At 43.5% G+C, this 18,735-nt stretch overlaps 1 protein-coding gene across 3 annotated transcripts in view; it reads left to right on the forward strand.

Annotated features, from left to right (window-relative positions):
* LOC147015397 (SH2 domain-containing adapter protein D-like) overlaps positions 1-18,735 on the forward strand; it is a 146,974-nt gene that overhangs the window by 94,095 nt on the left and 34,144 nt on the right. For 2 of the 3 annotated variants that reach the window (XM_085850110.1, XM_085850112.1), the window contains exons 4-5: positions 7,502-7,715; positions 13,496-13,615. In XM_085850110.1, coding sequence (XP_085706236.1) covers positions 7,502-7,715; positions 13,496-13,615 — 334 coding nt within the window. The remainder of the gene's footprint in view (positions 1-7,501; positions 7,716-13,495; positions 13,616-18,735) is intronic. The other variant, XM_085850111.1, reaches the window with a different exon arrangement.

The raw sequence follows: 18,735 nt of genomic DNA on the forward strand, positions 1-18,735 counted from the left end.
CTTTTCTGTTTTTTGAAGGAGAAGCGATTGGGCATACAACGGAGAATCAGTTCATTTCTTGGCTTTTCTTCATTGCTATTCCTGAAATATGTGTCAGCAGTTGCATGAAGAGGCAACTACCATGGTGTTAAATGTCCACAGCCAGGTCTATGGTTACGCGACATCCAAAATCTTGGACTGGGGTTTCAAGAAGATGTCATTGTGGTGGTTCTACACTAGTGAGAGGTCCTCAAGCAGACAGACATTCCATATAAATTGGTTTACAAACAGAGATGTCACTTTAGGGTAAACGGAATGACATTTAAAAAATGATGGACATCTTGAAGCCATGAGGGTTCCCGAGAAGAGCAGCAGATTTCACGTTTTGTACAAGGAGTGGACCACTAATAATTATCCATCCAAGTGTTTCCAGGAGTAGCTGGTGGTTGCATCATCCATTACTGGAACAATTCATTTCATTTAGTGTGCAGCACATGGACGCTGGTTTGCATCGTTGCAAGGGGGTGTGGCCGTGTTGCTGATGGTTTTTGTTTTGATGCCCCATATTGGTTTTGGCAGGAATTTTGCAATTTGTTCAGGGTGCCGGCGATAGCGATCCACCACTCTTCATGAGGGACACCATGACTTATTTTGCATCCAACTAATGACAGAAGATAAGACATCGACATGAACATCCATCCGAGGGACGGCACACGCATTGATGCCTCCTCGTTCTGAATGCAAAACACCTGGATGACAGTTTATAGCTGTGTCAAGATTCCAACCGAGACAAAACAGCTCAAAGCTGGGGGTGCATACCTCTAGCCCATCCTGCCAGCTACCAAAATGATGATGCACCTCTGATATAATATCCTGCAGATTAGAGTAATAATTTAAAATCTGGCAAAGGTAGTGGTGTATGATGGTCCACTCTTTTCAGAAGGCATTTTTTGTGGGATCTTGAACCCATACAAGCACCTCTTGCGAACAGATGGGACAGGTACCTCGACGAATGGAAATCTTGGCATTCCTCCAAAACGATGATGTGTACGTTGTTGCATCTCCAAGCCTCCAAAGCACTAAGATGACGCTTTGTATTCCGTTTTTTTAATACAATACTTTATGGATAATATTCTGTCGGGAATGAATCCCAGATAAGACAACTCAGAAATGAGGAGAGTACATCTGAGCTGTCGTGTCACTCTAGCAGTCTGGTGGTACAACTCACAGCAATGATAGCAATGCTAAATGAAATACGTGTACATGACAAACCAACCTGTAGGCTTCAATACGAGTTGCCTTACAAGGAACTTAAACACAAGATGAGTCCATTAGACCTGACTGGCTTGCTCAGCAGTTGCCAACCTATGGTTCTTCGGCTTTGGCATGACTTTCTGGTGGATTTTAGAGTTTTTGTTCAACAAAGGTAACTATAAATGTTGAATTAGTCCTTTTGATTTCTCAGATTACAACAAAATGCAATAATGCTGTTGTCTTTCATAGATTGCTGCAACTTGTAACCATTTGAATGACGAGGAAGGAAACAGCCGCTTTGTTTTCACAATGACCCTGTCATTACCTCTCGAGAAATGGAGTCATTTCCTGGCTCTAAGTCCATGCGTTCCCATGGCAGCGAGAAGCTCTTGCATTGACATTTGCGATGTGTTTATCGGCTTCATTATTAAAAGCATGTTTTGAATCAAGACTCAGGTGATCATAAATGCAGTAACATCGTCCATCTGTTGAAAATCTGGAGAGAAAGTATTCTCTTTGTATTCCTGATGATTTGGGTAAACTTAATGATAGTCATCCTTTCGTCAGGTCTGGTCTGGCTGGTGAAACCTCATTATGATATTGGTTTGAGTAGGGGACACATTCATCTGCACAGGAACCCAGCGACTCTGAAAGCCATTGTCGTTACTCCCAAGATGCTCATCAATGTTGTTTTTTATTCTTCTTTTTTTTTTTTTTCCAAGAACTTCAGCACAATCTCTCGTTTCTGGCCACAGGAAATCATTAAAACCACACAAGGACACCCTGCTGGGAATCAGGACGAGAGTTTAATATTTTGGATCAGTAGCACTAAATATTTCAGCAGCCATTCTTTTCCCCCTTAGTCACGCTTCTCCGGTTGTTTTCAATGGCAATGCGTTTCTCCTTTGCTAACATTCAGGGAGAAATGGACAACGCATTTGTCATCTCAGACCTGACCCTGTGGCTTGGGAACTACATTAAACTTTAGGACTGAGGAATTGAACTGGCTTTTTTCCAAATAGCTAGACAGCTCCAGTTCAAGTCCTCAGCTGTTCTTGCAGTCTCGAGCTTGTTTAACAACAATTGCACATCGGTTGTGTAGATATTTTCGGCCCTGCGGTGACCTTAACTCCACTTGTTTCACCTTTCACAAGAATTTTGACACAGCAGGATGATAACTGGAGCCGGAGAGACATTTACAGGAAAGAATATAGCAGAATTCCCACCAACTAAAACACTGGGTTGAAATTGAGATTTATTGTAACCCGGTTCATGAAAGGCCTGCCAGCTGCTTAACGTGACAGGTGAAATACCCCGTCATTCCTTGGTGATCCTTTACAATGGATTTCCACTCCTAATGAGTGCAAGCTAAGAGACAATGGCAGCACAGCTCTGTCAGCTATGAGGCCATGGGTCAGACAGCAGTTCGATCGATGAATCTGGAACAGTTGCTAGTAGAGCCGTGGTGTTGGAACTTGATTTTCTTGTGTGTCCTTACTTTAGACTAATTGCCTCGAGAAATCCCTGAGGGAATAACAAGTCTCAGGCACTAAATCAGATTTATTAAACAGCATAATAACTACAAACCACCGGTATGTCGCTCTCATTTAGCGATGAGGAACGGAATGGAAGAAGGTGTTGCACGGTGAGTTGATATGACATGATGAATGAATCACAGCATTTCAAGTACCATTGAGAGAGTCATGATAAACTTCTTCTTTTTTCTTTGAGGAGGTGGATAACAGCTGCCAGCTACAGTTAATACGTGGCTTTTGAGTAGAGCACAACAGGCCTCATAGCCTGAGCAAAAAGATATGTGACAGCTGCCTTCCTATCAAACTCCAGCCATCGACAGACAGGCCGCAGAATCTTTAGACGCCTTCTATTTTAATCAATTTCTTAAAGATCTCTCATTCATTTCGAAATAACCGGAAAGGCAGAAATTCAAGTTGTAATTTTATATCGTCATTTATTTCCCAGCGAATGGCGACGCTTTCATAGACTCTCGCTTCTTTGTTCATCGTATGTTTCGACCTTCAAAGAGTCAGAGGGGAGATGTTCCAAAAAATGCTTTATGCAGTGAAGGATTAGTATCGCTCTGTTAAAGAATTTCGGTTTCATGGGCACAATTGTCCGAGCAAGCACAAGATGACCTTGCTGGCACACATTGGTTTTGCTGGCACATGTCGACCTCACAATCCCACGTCGATCTCACAGCCGCATATTAGTCTCAAGGGCTCACAGAGCCTGATTGATCAATTGTCCTAGAGATACATGTCAGCCTCTTTTCATAACAAGTACCCCTTTTTGATGTATGGCAGCAATTCAGTAAATCTTATTCATAATTTAATCGCCATTAGCTTCATTAAGTGATGCTTTGTACGTCAAAGCATCCGCACGAGTGTCATTCTTTTTGGCATTTGATATCTACAGCGGCGGCTGGTTGATGCGACCCACCGTCTGTTTGCTTATGTTACACGGGTTGTTGGCTTTCACATCCTGGCGGTAAATGTACTTGTGGTGCTGATCGAACCATGATCCATATCTGTATTTCAATGAACCTTCAGCTTTTAGCTGTTCAGCCTAAATGTGCTGTATTGCTTTTATTATCAAATGCTCTCTTTTCATTAATGGAGAAAAAAAAAATGTATCGTTTAAAAATTTTCATTCACTTCACTTTGACAATGTTCAGCGATGTCATATTGTCTGCCTCATTTCCGAGTTTATTTTCAAGCAAAGTCACAGCTTATTAATGTGTTACGTAAATAAAGTCTAACTTTGTTTCACATCAGTTTTGAATAGCCGCAGAACAAGAAAGAAACATCAAGGATAATTTTTGTAAAAACACAAAAAAACACACCAGGATTATTATGGAAGATACATGGATATCTCCATGATGGTCATGGAAACGATGTGTGATCTGCTTGGCATGAATGACTATGGTATGGAATAAATAAATAAATAAATAATGACGGTGTACAGTGTCATTGAAATTGGCGTTCACCTTAATTTTGATATCATAAAAAAGAGGACAATTTTTAACCCCCTCCCTCCCCCCAGCCCCATGTGTCTCATACATTTTAGTTTGCTCTCTGTTTTACACAATGTCCTTTCTTTCTATAACTTGTTCCTTAATCCCCCTCCCCCCTCCATTCGCCATGCCCATTCTGTTATACACATGCAGTTATTTGATGGGCTCTTGATGCTGTCAGACTTTTTAAGTGGTGTATACCTGCCCCATATTTACCAAACTCTTTGGTTGTCCCTTAACAAAGGTCTTCGTTTTATATAAGAATTGATTAAAATGCTTTATCTTTGAATAGAACAATAATGCTAATATTAACAATAAGTATTGATATGTACATGAAGTCCTCAGTTAGTCCATTTAGATCAGATCATGTACCATGGTCTCTACAAAGTGTCGGTGTTGGTGAAGCAGTTTCTTTGGCTTGGGTTACAATCCTGGACGGATCACCACTCCGACACAGGAAGACAGGGCAGGAATTTGTAATTTGTTCAGGGTGCCGGTGATGGCTCGCCTACTCTTCTCAAAGGACACCACAGGATCTTTAAGATCCACCGACTAATGGTGGTAGACAGGATTCCCATTTAACATCCATCCGAGGGATGGCACACACATTAATGAATCGCCCTGCCTGTGAAACAACAGGATGACAGTTTATAGCTGGCCCAAGATTCAAACCCAGGCTAAACAGCTAAAATGTGAGTGTGTGCTCATCTAGGTCATCTTACCAGGCCCAATCCTTCATTATCATTATTATTATTATTATTATTATTATTATTATTATTATTATTATTATTTGTCACTTTAAACTCATGATATTCATCTCTTTGTGTCCAATCTAATCGACTTCCAGAGGATACCATTCCATGATTAGCCTCCAATCAATTTTTCTGAAACCATTGTCAATCTATTTACAATCTTAATGCATTGGACCTTCCCTAGATACACCATATGTGATCACAGGGGTAAAAAGCTGGAATTTAAAAGAAATTGATAATGGTGGAGGCACAACATATTGTTGCGGTTCTCGGAACCACATGAATACAACAGATAGGTGTCCCAAGACAGTTATTTCATTATTATATGTGTAGATAGTCCCTTTCCTTTTATCGAGCGGGACAACTGAGGCATGTGTTGTGATGATCTCGTAACTAGGTTTGCTTACATCATTTTCTTCTTCATTTCGTCTGATTATTCCTGAGGTAAATCAGCCACGTGCGCCTTCACTGTGAGGTGGGCCCTCATTTTGGCCAGCACGTGCGGCGCCACTGTGAGGAAACTGCGAATCATGCATGGATTTATCCATAATGATGTACCTTCGGCCCTCGGTGGCAGCAGCAGATTCCCCACGGATGGTGAACGTCTACTCGTCTCTACGGCCAGCGAAGCTGCGATCGAGCAGGGGAATGTACAGTGCGGGCCGCATTGGCGCGCGCATTTATCGGCGCTGGTCAGACGCCCGAGTGGGCATGCGGGACCCTCAGCTGGTTGCCAGGGTGCGGCCCGGGGGGTTTTGCGGGATGATTCGCGTGCCATTTTCGGTGTGGACGATTCATGTCATGTCGTGGGGTCGAAGCGAAATATGTTCGCTGTGTGGGATGACCTTGCCGAAAACGAAGTGAGGCGGTTTCCGGCCAAAGTTAGCAGGCCACGTGAGGGATCGGGGCCAATCGGAGCGCCCGATTCAGGTGATGACGTTTTGCTTTGGGGTGGCCCCTACCCCCGCGCGACAAGTCTTATAAAGGTCGGAGCAGTCCCTTCGCCTTTCTCTCTTTTTCTCTTTTGCTCGCTCAATCTGGCCTCGCCCTCGTCCCTCGGCACAACCAGCCTCCTCCTCCTCTCCGCCCACATGACGTCAACCCCACCCACCTACCTGGTCCCGCCTACCGCTCCGTCCACGCACCCTGGACTCCGGGGTCTCCACACGTGTGGCTGAAGCCAGAGACGACGTGCCAGCTGTCAGGTGCTGCACTATGGAGCATCCCCCCCCCCCGAAACGTATTGGTAGCGCGTCGTGCTATCAAGCACAAAGGTACCAAGAACATAGCCTCAACTCCTTTCCCCTGTTGTTTCAATACTCCCTCTTAATCGGATTGTGTGTGTGTGTGTGTGTGTGTGTGTGTGTGTGTGTGTGTGTGTGTGTGTGTGTGTGTGTGTGTGTGTGTGTGTGTGTGTGAGTGTGTGTGTGTGTGTGTGTGTGTGTGTGTGTGTGTGTGTGTGTGTGTGTGTGTGTCCTGGCTCCTGTCTGCTTGAGTAAGACTGCGGAAAGTCGTTATTGTTATCATTATTATTGTTATTATTTTTGCGTTAAATCTGCACTGTGTTCCCTTTTGTAAGTTGCCTGTTTATTTGCTGCACAACACTTCTCTCTCCCCTATCTCTGCACAACACACCCCAATAAATCCTGATTGTGCCACATACCTTTCCTCGCCCTTTGTAAATATATCATTATTAGAAATGCTCCCAGCTCGTTTTCATCTTTTCTTTCATTGATCCAGGATGATCCGAATCCTAGTTTATCCGGGATTTTATTCTCAACGATCCGTTCCTTTTAGCCGGTACGTCCTTGGCAGTGTCGCTCGGCAGCGTCCGATCCGGTAGAGTGATCCGCTTCGGACAAGGCGTACTGAGGGCATGTTCCGCGGTAATTAAATCACGTGATTAATTCGGTAACCCGATTAACCCATAGATGGGATGACCCTAGGTCACGTGGTTGAGTTATTGGCGTCCACGGTCGGTTAAGCGACCCGTCGCGTCACAGATTTATCCATGTGCGACGGCCTGCAATTCCAGGGAGTCTGGTGGGAGCCCGAGATAGTCCCCCCCTCCCCCCGGTGGTCTTCTCACCTGACCCCCGTCCCATAACAATATAAAGTGCATGAGGAGTTGAGCACAAAGTCACATGCTCTGGCTCGAAGGAATGCCAATATGTTGTGTATTGTCACTTCAGCACTTAAGTTGATTGGAGAACATTCATTAAATTACTTATGGAATTGTTTTGAATCCTGTTTTTTTTTTACTTCAAGCTGAATGGTTGCCACAAAGTGCAGGTTTTTTTATGTGTCCTAAGAGATGCACAACAAAATTAAGGGTCTTGGTGTTGGTTTTTGGATGTTCCTACGATAAGCAAGCAAAACCAGATTTAGTGAATGAATATCTCATTATTTCCACCTTAATGTCTATCATAATCTTTACTCCATTTTCCTCTTTGTCTTGCTTGTGCCCTGCTGACTCCTCATGCAGCAGTCCAGTTTGATGAGGTCGAGCGAAGCCGTGCAGCATCACTGCCGGTGGCTGGTGAGGAGCTGCAACAACAGCAACAGCAGCAGCAGCAGCAGCAGCAGCAGAGGCAAAGACAGCCAAGTGGAGGGCGACGAGCTTCCCGCAGACAAAGCTTAGAGCAAACTTCACCTGGTGGAGAGCGCATTGACCCCAGCATTCCCTTAGAGCGACAAGTGTAAGTTGCAATCATAATTCGAAGAAACGTATGACACAGAAGACTGGCTCAAATTAATTTGGGAGGTGGGGTAGGGGAGGAATATTCAATTTATATTTTTTTAATAATGTAGTTTCCAGTGTTTCTTTGGAAAAAGTTATGAGAAGCTGTTTATAATTGCAAGTCAAATCAAAACACCACTGCACAATCTGGTCTCCTATTATTAATAGTTAGATAGTATTTACAGAACTAATATTTTGCCCAAAAACATGATTCATGCCGACCAGGCCGACTAGGATTGCTGTCTGCCCGAATAGTTAGCACATTACTATGTAATTTTCATAAGAACAATTGTTTTGGGCAAAACATGTGATGCATTATTCTTCATACTAACACATATGATTCAACCACTGAGAACAGACCTTCTCTCGCATGGGGCTTTGTGCAAAAAGTTACAGCATCAACTAAAAAAATGGCCCATCCGAACAGCATGACACCTCCAGCATCCAGTGCAGCATGCCCAACACCCCCAAGCTGTCCAGACAGACAGACAGTCAAACGAGAGTGTAGACACAACCTCCGTCAACCTTCGGTGGCGGTAATTATGTCAGATGTGCAAAGTCTGAAAACCTGCAACCATAGTGCGATTGCTCTTAGCTTCCCACAATGTGCCTTGACTGTTAGTCAGTGAACTCATATTCTTCCACAAAGGAAATGGAAACGAAGTCGCTCCGAAAAATGGTACTCGCTCTTCCAGACTACATCTGACCCGTTCACCAGCAATACCCTCATCGAGTGAGATACTGTTAATGTCTCTCAGCCACCCCTCCTTAAAAAGGCCTGTTTGATGATCTTGCATTACCTTCACAATCTTCTATAACATACATATATATATATATATATATATATATATATATATATATATATATATATATATATATATATATATATATATATAATATCCCTGTGTCGTAAGAGGCGACCAGGGTTGCGTCAGGAAGGGCATCCGGCGTAAAACATGTGCCAAATCTCTATGCGGATCATACGGATGATCCGCTATGGCGACCCCTAACGGGAGCAGCCGAAAGAAGAAGAAGATATATATATATATATATATATATATATATATATATATATATATATATATATATATATATATATGTATATATACACACACACACACACACACATACATACAGACACGAGGGCCAGTCAAAATATGTAACCTTAAAATATTTTTTCACAAATTGTTTATTGCATGTATGTGTGTCACAACTGTGTTATTTTTCAACATTGTCTCCATTGTGTTCAATGCATTTTTCCCAGCGCTTTACTAAGGCCTGCATTCTTCTGGACCACAAAATGTCTAGAAAAAAATAATCTCTTGGCTGCTTGGGTGGGCATTCGTGCACCACCTCTTGGACCTCTTTGTCAGATCGGAAAGTGGTTCCACCAAGCGCCTCTTTAAGTGGCCCAAAGATGTGGTAATCAGAAGAGGCGAGGTCTGGAGAATAGGGTGGATGAGGAAGACACTCAAAATGCATGTCCTCGGTTGTTTCAGCTGTTGCGTGGGCAGTATGGGGCCAAGCATTGTCATGCTGCAGCAAAAACACCAGTAGTGAGTAGAACACGACGTTTTGATCTGATTGCTGGTTTCAGGTGTTTTTTAAGATCGATGCCGTATGATGCATTGTTGACTGTAGTCTCTCTGGCCATGTAATGCTCTACAAGTGGGCCTCAGCTATCCCATAAGAGCGTCAGCATCACTTTTCCAGCAGACGGCTGTGTGCAGAATTTTTTTGGGCTTTGGTGAAGTTGAATGGCACCACTCTTTGCTTACCCTCTTTGTTTCTGGCTGAAAGTAGTGGACCCAGCTTTCATCCCCAGTAACTACGCGCTGTAAGAAAGCGTCGCCTTCTGTTTCGTAACGACACAGAAGTTCTTCACATGCGTCCACTCGTCGTTCTTTCAATTCAGGTGTGAGTCGTCTCGGCACCCACCTTGCAGACACTCTGCGGAACCCCAGGACATTGTCAATGATATGGAATGCTGAACCATGGCTCGTGTTCAATTACAAGACCACTTCGTTCAGCATAATGCGACGGTTTTCCCTCAGCAAGCGCTCAACTCCTGCAACCATTTTTGGTGTGTTGGTTGTGTGAGGCCGGCCCGAGCAAGCAGTGTCTGCCACACTGGCCTCTCCACTTTTAAACTTCCTGTCCTAGTCATACACCTGCTGCAGCGATGAGCATGCATTCCCATGTTGCATCTTCATTCTGCGATGAATTTCACTGGGTTTCACACCCTCACTTCCCAAGAAACAGGTGACAGAACATTGCTCCTCCCTGGTGCATGCTTCTGAGGGAGCTGCCATCTTGGAACTGCTCTACTGACGCCATATTCTCAGTGTTGCCAGATCTAAATCAGGAAAACATGACTATTATCCAAAGATATAACATATGTTGTCGACAACTACACACATTACATTCTCCAATTGATATCACCATTGAGAGGTTACTTATTGACTGCCCCTCGTTTTTAATGTATGTATGTATGTATGTATGTATGTATATATATATATATATATATATATATATATATATATATATATATATATATATACATATATATACATACTATATTTTTCTTAAAGACGAAGAAGGCACTTCCAACCAAAAGAAAAACGAGATCGACTCTGCTAATTTGAACAAAAAAGCAAGCGCAGACCTGATCTCAGGCGACATTTCACCAGCTTCACAGACAGCTTCCTTGGGCACAATAGACGTATTGTGCCTGATGGAGCCAGCCGTGTAATCCCAATTCTTCGTCTTTGACGAAGAAGCGCCTTATTCTTCTTTAAATATGTGTAATCCCAATAGCCCCTATTATATATATATATATATATATATATATATATATATATATATATATATATATATATATATATATATATATATATATATATATATATATATATATGTATTTGCCTTGATAAAGTATGTCACATTTTGTTGTGTTGCAGCCTGAATTAAAAATGATTTAAATTTAAAATAAAGAATTGGTCACTAATTTCCACAAAATACCCCATTAGTGGCAAAATGAAATCACGTTTTTAGAAATGTTTGTTAATTCATTAAAAATGAAAAGCTGAAATGTCTCAATACGTATTCAACCCCCTGAGTCAATACTTTGAAAAAGCGCCTTTGGCAGCGATTACAGGTTCGAGTCTTCTTGGGTACGTCTGTATCAGCTTTCCACATCTGGATTTGGGGATTTTCTCCCATTCTTCCTTGTCAATTTGCTCAAGCTCTGTCAAGTTGGATGGGGAACATCGGTGAACAGCAATCGTCTGGGCTTTAGCCGGGCCACTCAAGGACTTTCACGTTCTTGTTCTGAAGCCATCGCGGTGTTGCTTTAGCTGTATGCTTTGCGTCATTGTCCTGTTGGAACATTAATCTTCACCACAGTCTGAGGTCTTTTGCACTCTGAAGCAGGTTCGCTTCAAGGATTTGCCTGTATTTGGCTGCATTCATTCTTCCCTCCATCCATACAAGTCCCCAGTTCCTGCCGCTGAAAAGCATCCCCATAACATAATGCTACCACCGCCATGCTTCATGGTAGGGATAGTGTTAGATGGGTGATGAGCTGTGCTCGGTTTCTGCCAGATGTAGCGCTTTGCATTCAGTCCAAAGAGTTTAATTTTCGTCTCATCAGACCACATAATCTTTTGCCTCATGCTCTCAGAGTCTTGCACGTGCCTTTTTGCAAACTCCAGGCGTGCTGTCAGGTGCCTTTTCCTCAGGAGTTGCTTCTGTTTGGCCACTCTCCCATAAAACCTTGATTTGTGAAGTACTGCAGAGACTGTTGTCCTTCCGGTAGGTTCTCCCATCTCAGCCAAGGAACATTGTAGTTCTGTCAGATTAGTCATTGGGTTCATGGTCACCTCCTTGACCAAGGTCCTTCTTGCCCGGTTGCTCAGTTTGGTCGGACAGCCAGCTCTCGGAAGAATCTGAGTAGTTCCATATTCTTCCAAATTCCTAATGATGAAGCACACTGTGTTCTTGGAAACTTTCAACACTTGAGAAATTGTTTTATACCATTCCCCAGATCGATATCTCCTCACAATTCTATCTTGGAGTTCTACGGACAGTTCCTTGGACTTCATGGTGGAGTTTCTGCTCTGACATGCACTATCAACTGTGGGACCTTATATAGAAAGGTGTGTTTCTTTCTAAATAATGCCCAATCAATTGAATTGGCCACAGGTGGACTCCAATCAAGTTGTAGAGACATCTCAAGGATGATCAAAGGAAATTGAATGCACCTGAGCTCAATTTGAAGTGTCATAGCAAAGGGGTTGAAGACAATTTCGCAAGACATTTCAGCTTTAAAAATTTTTACTAATCTGTAAAAATTTCGAAAAATATTTTTTCACTTTGTCATAACGAGGTATTTTGTGTAGATCGGTGACAATTTTAACTTAATCCATTTTAAATTCAGGCTGAAACACAACAAAATGTGACAAATGTCAAGGGGTGTGAATACTTTCCGAAGGCACTTGTATCCATGTTTATCCTACGTACTGTGTTGATTTGTATTCTGTACCGTAACATTTTAGTCATTTGTGTGATATAACAGCATATAGAAAAGGATAGCTTCCCCAAAAAGTGTTTTTTTTAAGTTTTGCACTCATTATACCACAAACGTTGTGAATATGAAGGATTTAAAGAGTTTTTTTTTCAGCAACACAAAAACCTGAGAGCAGGTCTTTGTAGGGCAATTATTTGGTGGTTGTGATATTATTTGTATCTTTCTGTGGAAGAACTACCTTGGCCTTTGTAAGACAATGAACCAAAGGCCAAGCTGATGTGGAAAATGGATCAAATTAACAGGACATTGATTGAGGTATGCTAACCACGTGGAAAGCAATGTGAAGCTGACGTTTCAGGCATTAAATATGAATTCTCTTAGAAAGAACTTCAATGCATGAGGAGGCCATTAGGCCCATCAAGCCTGCACAATGGCTGCCAACCTATTACTGTTTATCCATGCTCTCTGCTTTTAAATATAGAGTGTCAAGTAAGGAAGCAGCCCATACCATTTTTAAAGTCTTAGGTATGACTAGGCCAGGGTTTGAACCACTGACCTCCCAGACTCAGAGAACATGCTCACACCATTACACCACCGACTCTGGTACAAACCCTTCTTTTCCTGATGAAGGGTTGATGCCGAAACATCAGCTTCCCCTTGCTTCCCACGACAGTTAGCATACTTTGATAAACCTCCTGTTGATTTCATCTGTTCCACATTTCCACAAGGCCGATCGACACTCACCTTCATGAACAAGACTAGATCTTCTTGATGCAGGTAAACTTTCCATCATGTGACATTGTAACAGGAAGATTGATATTACATCCCAGCAGGATGTCTTTTTCCAGTTTTCTTCCCTTTGTGCAATCATCATTGTGGGGTAATTCCTTGGTAGTGTCTATGCAGGCTATAATATTCATTGTGGAACAGAAAAAAAAGTGCTGCACTGCAAAATTCATTCCTATTTAGAGTATGCATTAAGCCAACCAGATCCAGTTATTAACAGTACGTATTAAGGACCAATTATGGTTTATAATGCATCCAAAATCGAGATCTCCAAATTGTAGCCAGATCGTAAGGAATGTCCAAACAGGGTGGATGTGTGGCAGGTACCCCTTTTTGGTCATGACCCTGAAAATCGAACCTTTGTGATTGGTTGATCAAGCATGCATGTAATGCATGTAATTAACAAATCTACCTCATGCCGACAGGTGGTACCATGGCTCCATCAGCCGATCTGAGGCTGAAACCTTGCTGCGGCTGTGCAAGGAGTCCAGCTACCTGGTCCGTAATAGTGAGACCAGCCGCAATGACTTCTCGCTGTCCCTAAAGTGAGTACTGGAATACAAGTCAAATTCCTGCACTGAGGCCTCTTTGGCATTCATACTTTTTATTCTCTGTAAATGACTATTAAATGTGACCAAGTCTTTCAAAAATCAAGTGGAATTCAAAGGTGTCACAATCAAGATACAGCTTAAAAACTGACACAATTCAATAATTTACCATTCTCCGTTTAAAACATCATATATATATATATATATATATATATATATATATATATATATATATATATGTTTATATATGTATATATATATATATATATATATATATATATATAAATTTTTTTTTTTTTTACACACATGAGCAAAAGCAACCCGTCACTTCACTGATGGGGGGGGGGTATTGAGTAGGTGGGGGGTGTTGAGAGAGAAGGGAGGGGAGGGAGAGAGGGGAAGCTAGGAAGGGGGAAAAGTGAGGAAAGCGGGGAGGGGGTGATGTGGGGAGAGCTATACCTCACCAAACGTTGCTATACTGCGAGGGAGGGGTGCGAGGAGGGTGTGAGAGAGAGAGAGAGAGAGAGAGAGAGAGAGAGAGAGAGAGAGAGAGAGAGATAGAGAGAGAGATAGAGAGAGATAGAGATAGAGATAGAGATAGAGATAGAGATAGAGATAGAGATAGAGATAGAGATAGAGATAGAGATAGAGATAGAGATAGAGATAGAGATAGAGATAGAGATAGAGATAGAGATAGAGATAGAGATAGAGATAGAGATAGAGATAGAGATAGAGATAGAGATAGAGATAGAGATAGAGATAGAGAGAGAGAGAGAGAGAGAGAGAGTATGAAAAGAAAAGAAGAGAGAAAGGTGAGGGGTGGGGGTGGGATTAGTAAAGGGAATATGTTATGCTTAATGACCGAACAACACACACAAAAACAAACTCATGTCAGAACAGCTGTGTACACACGACACAACAGAGTTCATAAAGTAATCCGCTGGCACATCTGCAAAAACTTTGACATCCCAATTCCAGAAAATTTTGATCCCGGTTCCGGGTTTGGAGCATTGGCAGGTCTCCATGGTGGCTCCCTGCTGACGATCTCAAAGTTAAGTTTCCGGTCATTATCTGTCCCGTTTTAACTGTTTATTTTCTCACCTACATGTTACTGTGTTTATTTTCTCACCTACATGTTCCTAGTTCAGTTTTGTTTCAAAAATCGTGCTATTTTGTGAGATTTCATCGAACTTGTTCTTACTGGGTGCTTGAGGCCTATCCTTGAGGCCTGAGGCCTACCCTTTGTTCCCCTTGATGAATGATCATGTTTATTTGTTTTTTCTCCCCATTATCTTCAATTTCTATCTTTCCCACTTTCTTAACGTCCTCCATCCCAACTAATCACTCTATTTCTTATCTAAACAAAACAAAACAAAAAAAACCGCAACCTTTCTCCGATTCTTCTTCTTCATCATCTCCTCTTCTTCTTCCTCCTCTTCTTATTCCTCGATTTTTTTTTCGACAACACTTCCATGACCTAATCTGTTGAAAACTCTCAAACATTAATAATAATAACAAAAATGATCTCTTATAATGCTTCATCTTCCTCTTTCACACATGTGGTACTCTTTACTGTATCAGAATGCACTACTCTTCTGCTATTTAAACAGACTGCTCTCAATTCGACCTTTCTTTCATACCTTGCCTAAAAGATCCAACTGTTACAGCGTTTCTTCTCTCCATTCTCTGAATTCGCCTTCATTGCATCCCTCAAGAATTGTGTTTAATCGCATCACTGACCTAAAACGTTTTTTAAAACCTCAGTTTGCTATGAATGTTCGCTTTCCATCAACCATTCTTTTTTTCCAACTTCAGTGCCAACTCACTCCTCTCACCCCTCACTCTCAAAGCAACCATCCCACTCATCTCCCTCCAAGCCTCACCTCTCTCAAAAACTCCCCTCTCACCTTTCTCCCTGCATTCATCCCCCTCACTCATCCTTCCAAAAGTTGCCCCCCTCCCATCCACAAAGCTGCCTCCTTCCACTGCCCTCTCACCTCCATCTCTTCCCTCCACCTCCTCAAATCCTCAACTGCATTCTTCCCCCTCTCTTGTCCCCCCTCTCCGCCAGCACCACAGAGCCTTTTCTCCTCCTCAGTCGGCCCCCTCCCCGAGCTGTTCTGCAATCCCCCACACTTTTTCAACAACACTCCTTACCTCCCCCCCTCATCCCTTGTCCTACCCACCCCTCCCCCCACCCCCTGCACCCAAAGCCTCCTCCCCTACCTCTTCATTAAAAGTATGGACCTCAAATATCTGGGGCCTTCACTCAAACCTTTCAGATCTTTCCATACAGGTTGCCACTGACAAACCAGACATAATCTGCCTTACAGAAACTTCCCTCCCCCAAGACGTGTCTGACTCCCAAGTATCTCTCCCTGGTTACTCCCTCCTTCGGTTTGACAGACCTGAGCCTCGTCCTGGTGGAGGAGTTGCTCTCTTCATCAAAGACTCTATTCCTCACTCTCCATGCACTGCCCTCACTCCCCCACATCCACAGGAATACCTCTGGGTACGGCTTCCCTCCACTCCCACCTCGTGTTTATATGTGTACTGTACCGTCCACCTAACAGTGATGACTCCATCTACACCTCACTATCTGAAAACATGGACCAACTTCTATCTTCTAATCCAAACTCTCTCTTCCTCATATGTGGAGACTTCAATTGTCATCATGCCAGTTTGTGTGGGTACCTCTCTCACCTGTCATGGCACCTCAGCAAAAGCTTTCTGTGACTCATTAGGACTGAGTCAATTGGTCAACTTCACGAGCTGGATCTCAACCAGTGGTACTCCATCTTCTGGATCTTCTGGATCTGATTTTGACAAATATCCCTGACAATATCTGCTGCTCTTCCTCTGCTCCAATCGGTTCTTCAGACCACGTCCTTGTCAAAGTGGACATCTCTCTGGCTATTATCCGAGAACCACCTCACCGCTGTCGAGTCTGGCATTTCACTCAAGCTGACTGGCAGGGTCTCCAAGCAGCCATCAAACTTATAGACTGGTCTCCTATCTCTACTTTCTCCAACATCAACTCTTCCTGGGAATTCTTTCAAAGAAACTTTCTCTCCCTCATGCACAGATTTATCCCCTCTCGTCTTCAGTTGTCTTACCCTTCCTCCCGCCCTTGGTTCACTGAAGCTTGTGGCGAGGCAGTTGTCCTGAAACAATTCGCCTTTGCCTCATGGAAAGCAAACCCAACTGAGGGCAATATCAGTTCCTTCCATAAAGCTCGGAACAAGTGTGTATCTTCCCTCAGGAGAGCCAGAAAACAACATCTTTCTCATCTCAAGTCTGAACTCTCAAACCTCTCTCCCTCCTCAAAATCCTGGTGGCATCTAATCAAATCTGTTCCTGGTGTATTTTCCCCCTCCATCCCCTCCCTTACCTCAAATGGCAGCACTGCTGATACCGCACGTGAAAAGGCTGAATGCCTAAACTCGGTGTTTGCAGCTAAATCTTGTGTCCAAAACCCATCACTTTAACTACCCACCTTACCCAGTCGCACCCAACTGTCCCTGGACTCTGTGCCCTTTTCTCCTGACAAGGTGGAGAGCTTGCTGTCAAACCTCGACTCAGATTCTGCAACTGGTCCAGACGGCATCAGCCCACGTGTCCTCAAAGCCTGCTCTTCTGCTCTTGCTCACCCTCTCTCTGTTCTATTCACCCTCTCATTTGCCCAAGGTAATCTGCCATCTGCTTGGAAATCAGCAAACATCACTGCCCTGCACAAAAAAGGTGCAAAAACAGATCCCTGCAACTACAGACCAATCAGCCTTCTCCCAATCATCAGCAAGGTTATGGAATCCAACATCGCTTCAGACATCAAATCCTTCCTCTTCTCCAATGGCTTGATTTCTGATCATCAATTTGGTTTCAGACCAGGTCACTCTACCCTGGATATGCTGCTTCTGCTCTCCCAACAATGGATGGAGGTCCTCAATGCCAGACAGGAAATCCGTGCAGTCTGGCACCCTGCCCTGCTCACCAAACTCTCTTCCAATGGTATCCAAGCCCATCTCCACTCATGGCTCACAGACTTCCTCTCCTGTCACAGTCAACGTGTGGCCCTAAATGGAGTTCTTTCATCCCCCCCCCCCCTTCCTGTCCAGGCTGGAGTTCCTCAAGGTAGCGTTCTGGGCCCTGTTCTTTTTTCTGGTTTTCATCAATGATCTCTCCGACTCTCTGGAAAATCCTCTATATCTCTTTTCTGATGACTCCAACCTCTGCTGTACCATCTGTCATCCCTCAGACCGGGAAGCAGCAGCTTCTTCGCTCACTGCTGATCTTGATAAAATCACAAACTGGTCCAACACGTGGAACATGTCTTTCAATCCGGACAAAGCTCACACTCTCACTATGTCTCTCCGAAAGGACCATTTAGAAACCCCCCCATCCACTTTCTCAACAATCCTCTGGAAGAAGTCCTTTCTTTCAAGCTTCTGGGTCTCACTATCTGCCATGACCTTTCCTGGGAAAGCCACATTTCAAACCTCACCTCCAAAGCCAGTCGCCGACTGGGAATCCTTCCTCCTGCAAGGTCCTTACTCGGCCCACCTGAGCTCCTGACCACTTACAATGCTTTTGTCCGCAGCCTGATGGAGTACTGCTCTCCCCTCTGGGCTGGTGCTCCTGCCTCCCACCATTCTCGGCTTCATGCTGTAGAAACCAAGGCATTTCGGATCATTAGCATCTCCCGCAATGAAGCTGAGTCTTTGGGCCTCTCACTCTCTCACCGCAGGCAGGTCGGTGGTCTTTCTGTCTTCTACCATCTCCTCTTCAGCCTCGCCCCCCCCTGCTCTCTCTGTGATTTCTCCCCACCACATTTCCGCTGGGCGCTCAAGGTCCGCCAACAACCCCCTTCTGGTAAAACTACCAAAATCACGAATCACTGCTCACCTTCACTCTTTCATTCCTCTTTTTTCCCGCCTTTGGAATAAACTGCCTCACTCTATTCATTCCCATCCTTCCTTCCAGGCCTTCAAAATAACTGTTCACCAACACCTCTTATCATCCCCCATCCAAATCCTCGATCTTTTCTACCCCCGATAATCAACCCAAGCCCACCTCCTTCAAATTCCCTGCTTTCCTTCCTCAAAGTCCCTGTAATGTCC

This window comes from Eptatretus burgeri, chromosome 12 (assembly GCF_056783735.1).
Source record: "Eptatretus burgeri isolate ZD-2024b chromosome 12, Ebu_testis_v1, whole genome shotgun sequence".
In the NCBI taxonomy this organism is placed as follows: domain Eukaryota; kingdom Metazoa; phylum Chordata; class Myxini; order Myxiniformes; family Myxinidae; genus Eptatretus; species Eptatretus burgeri.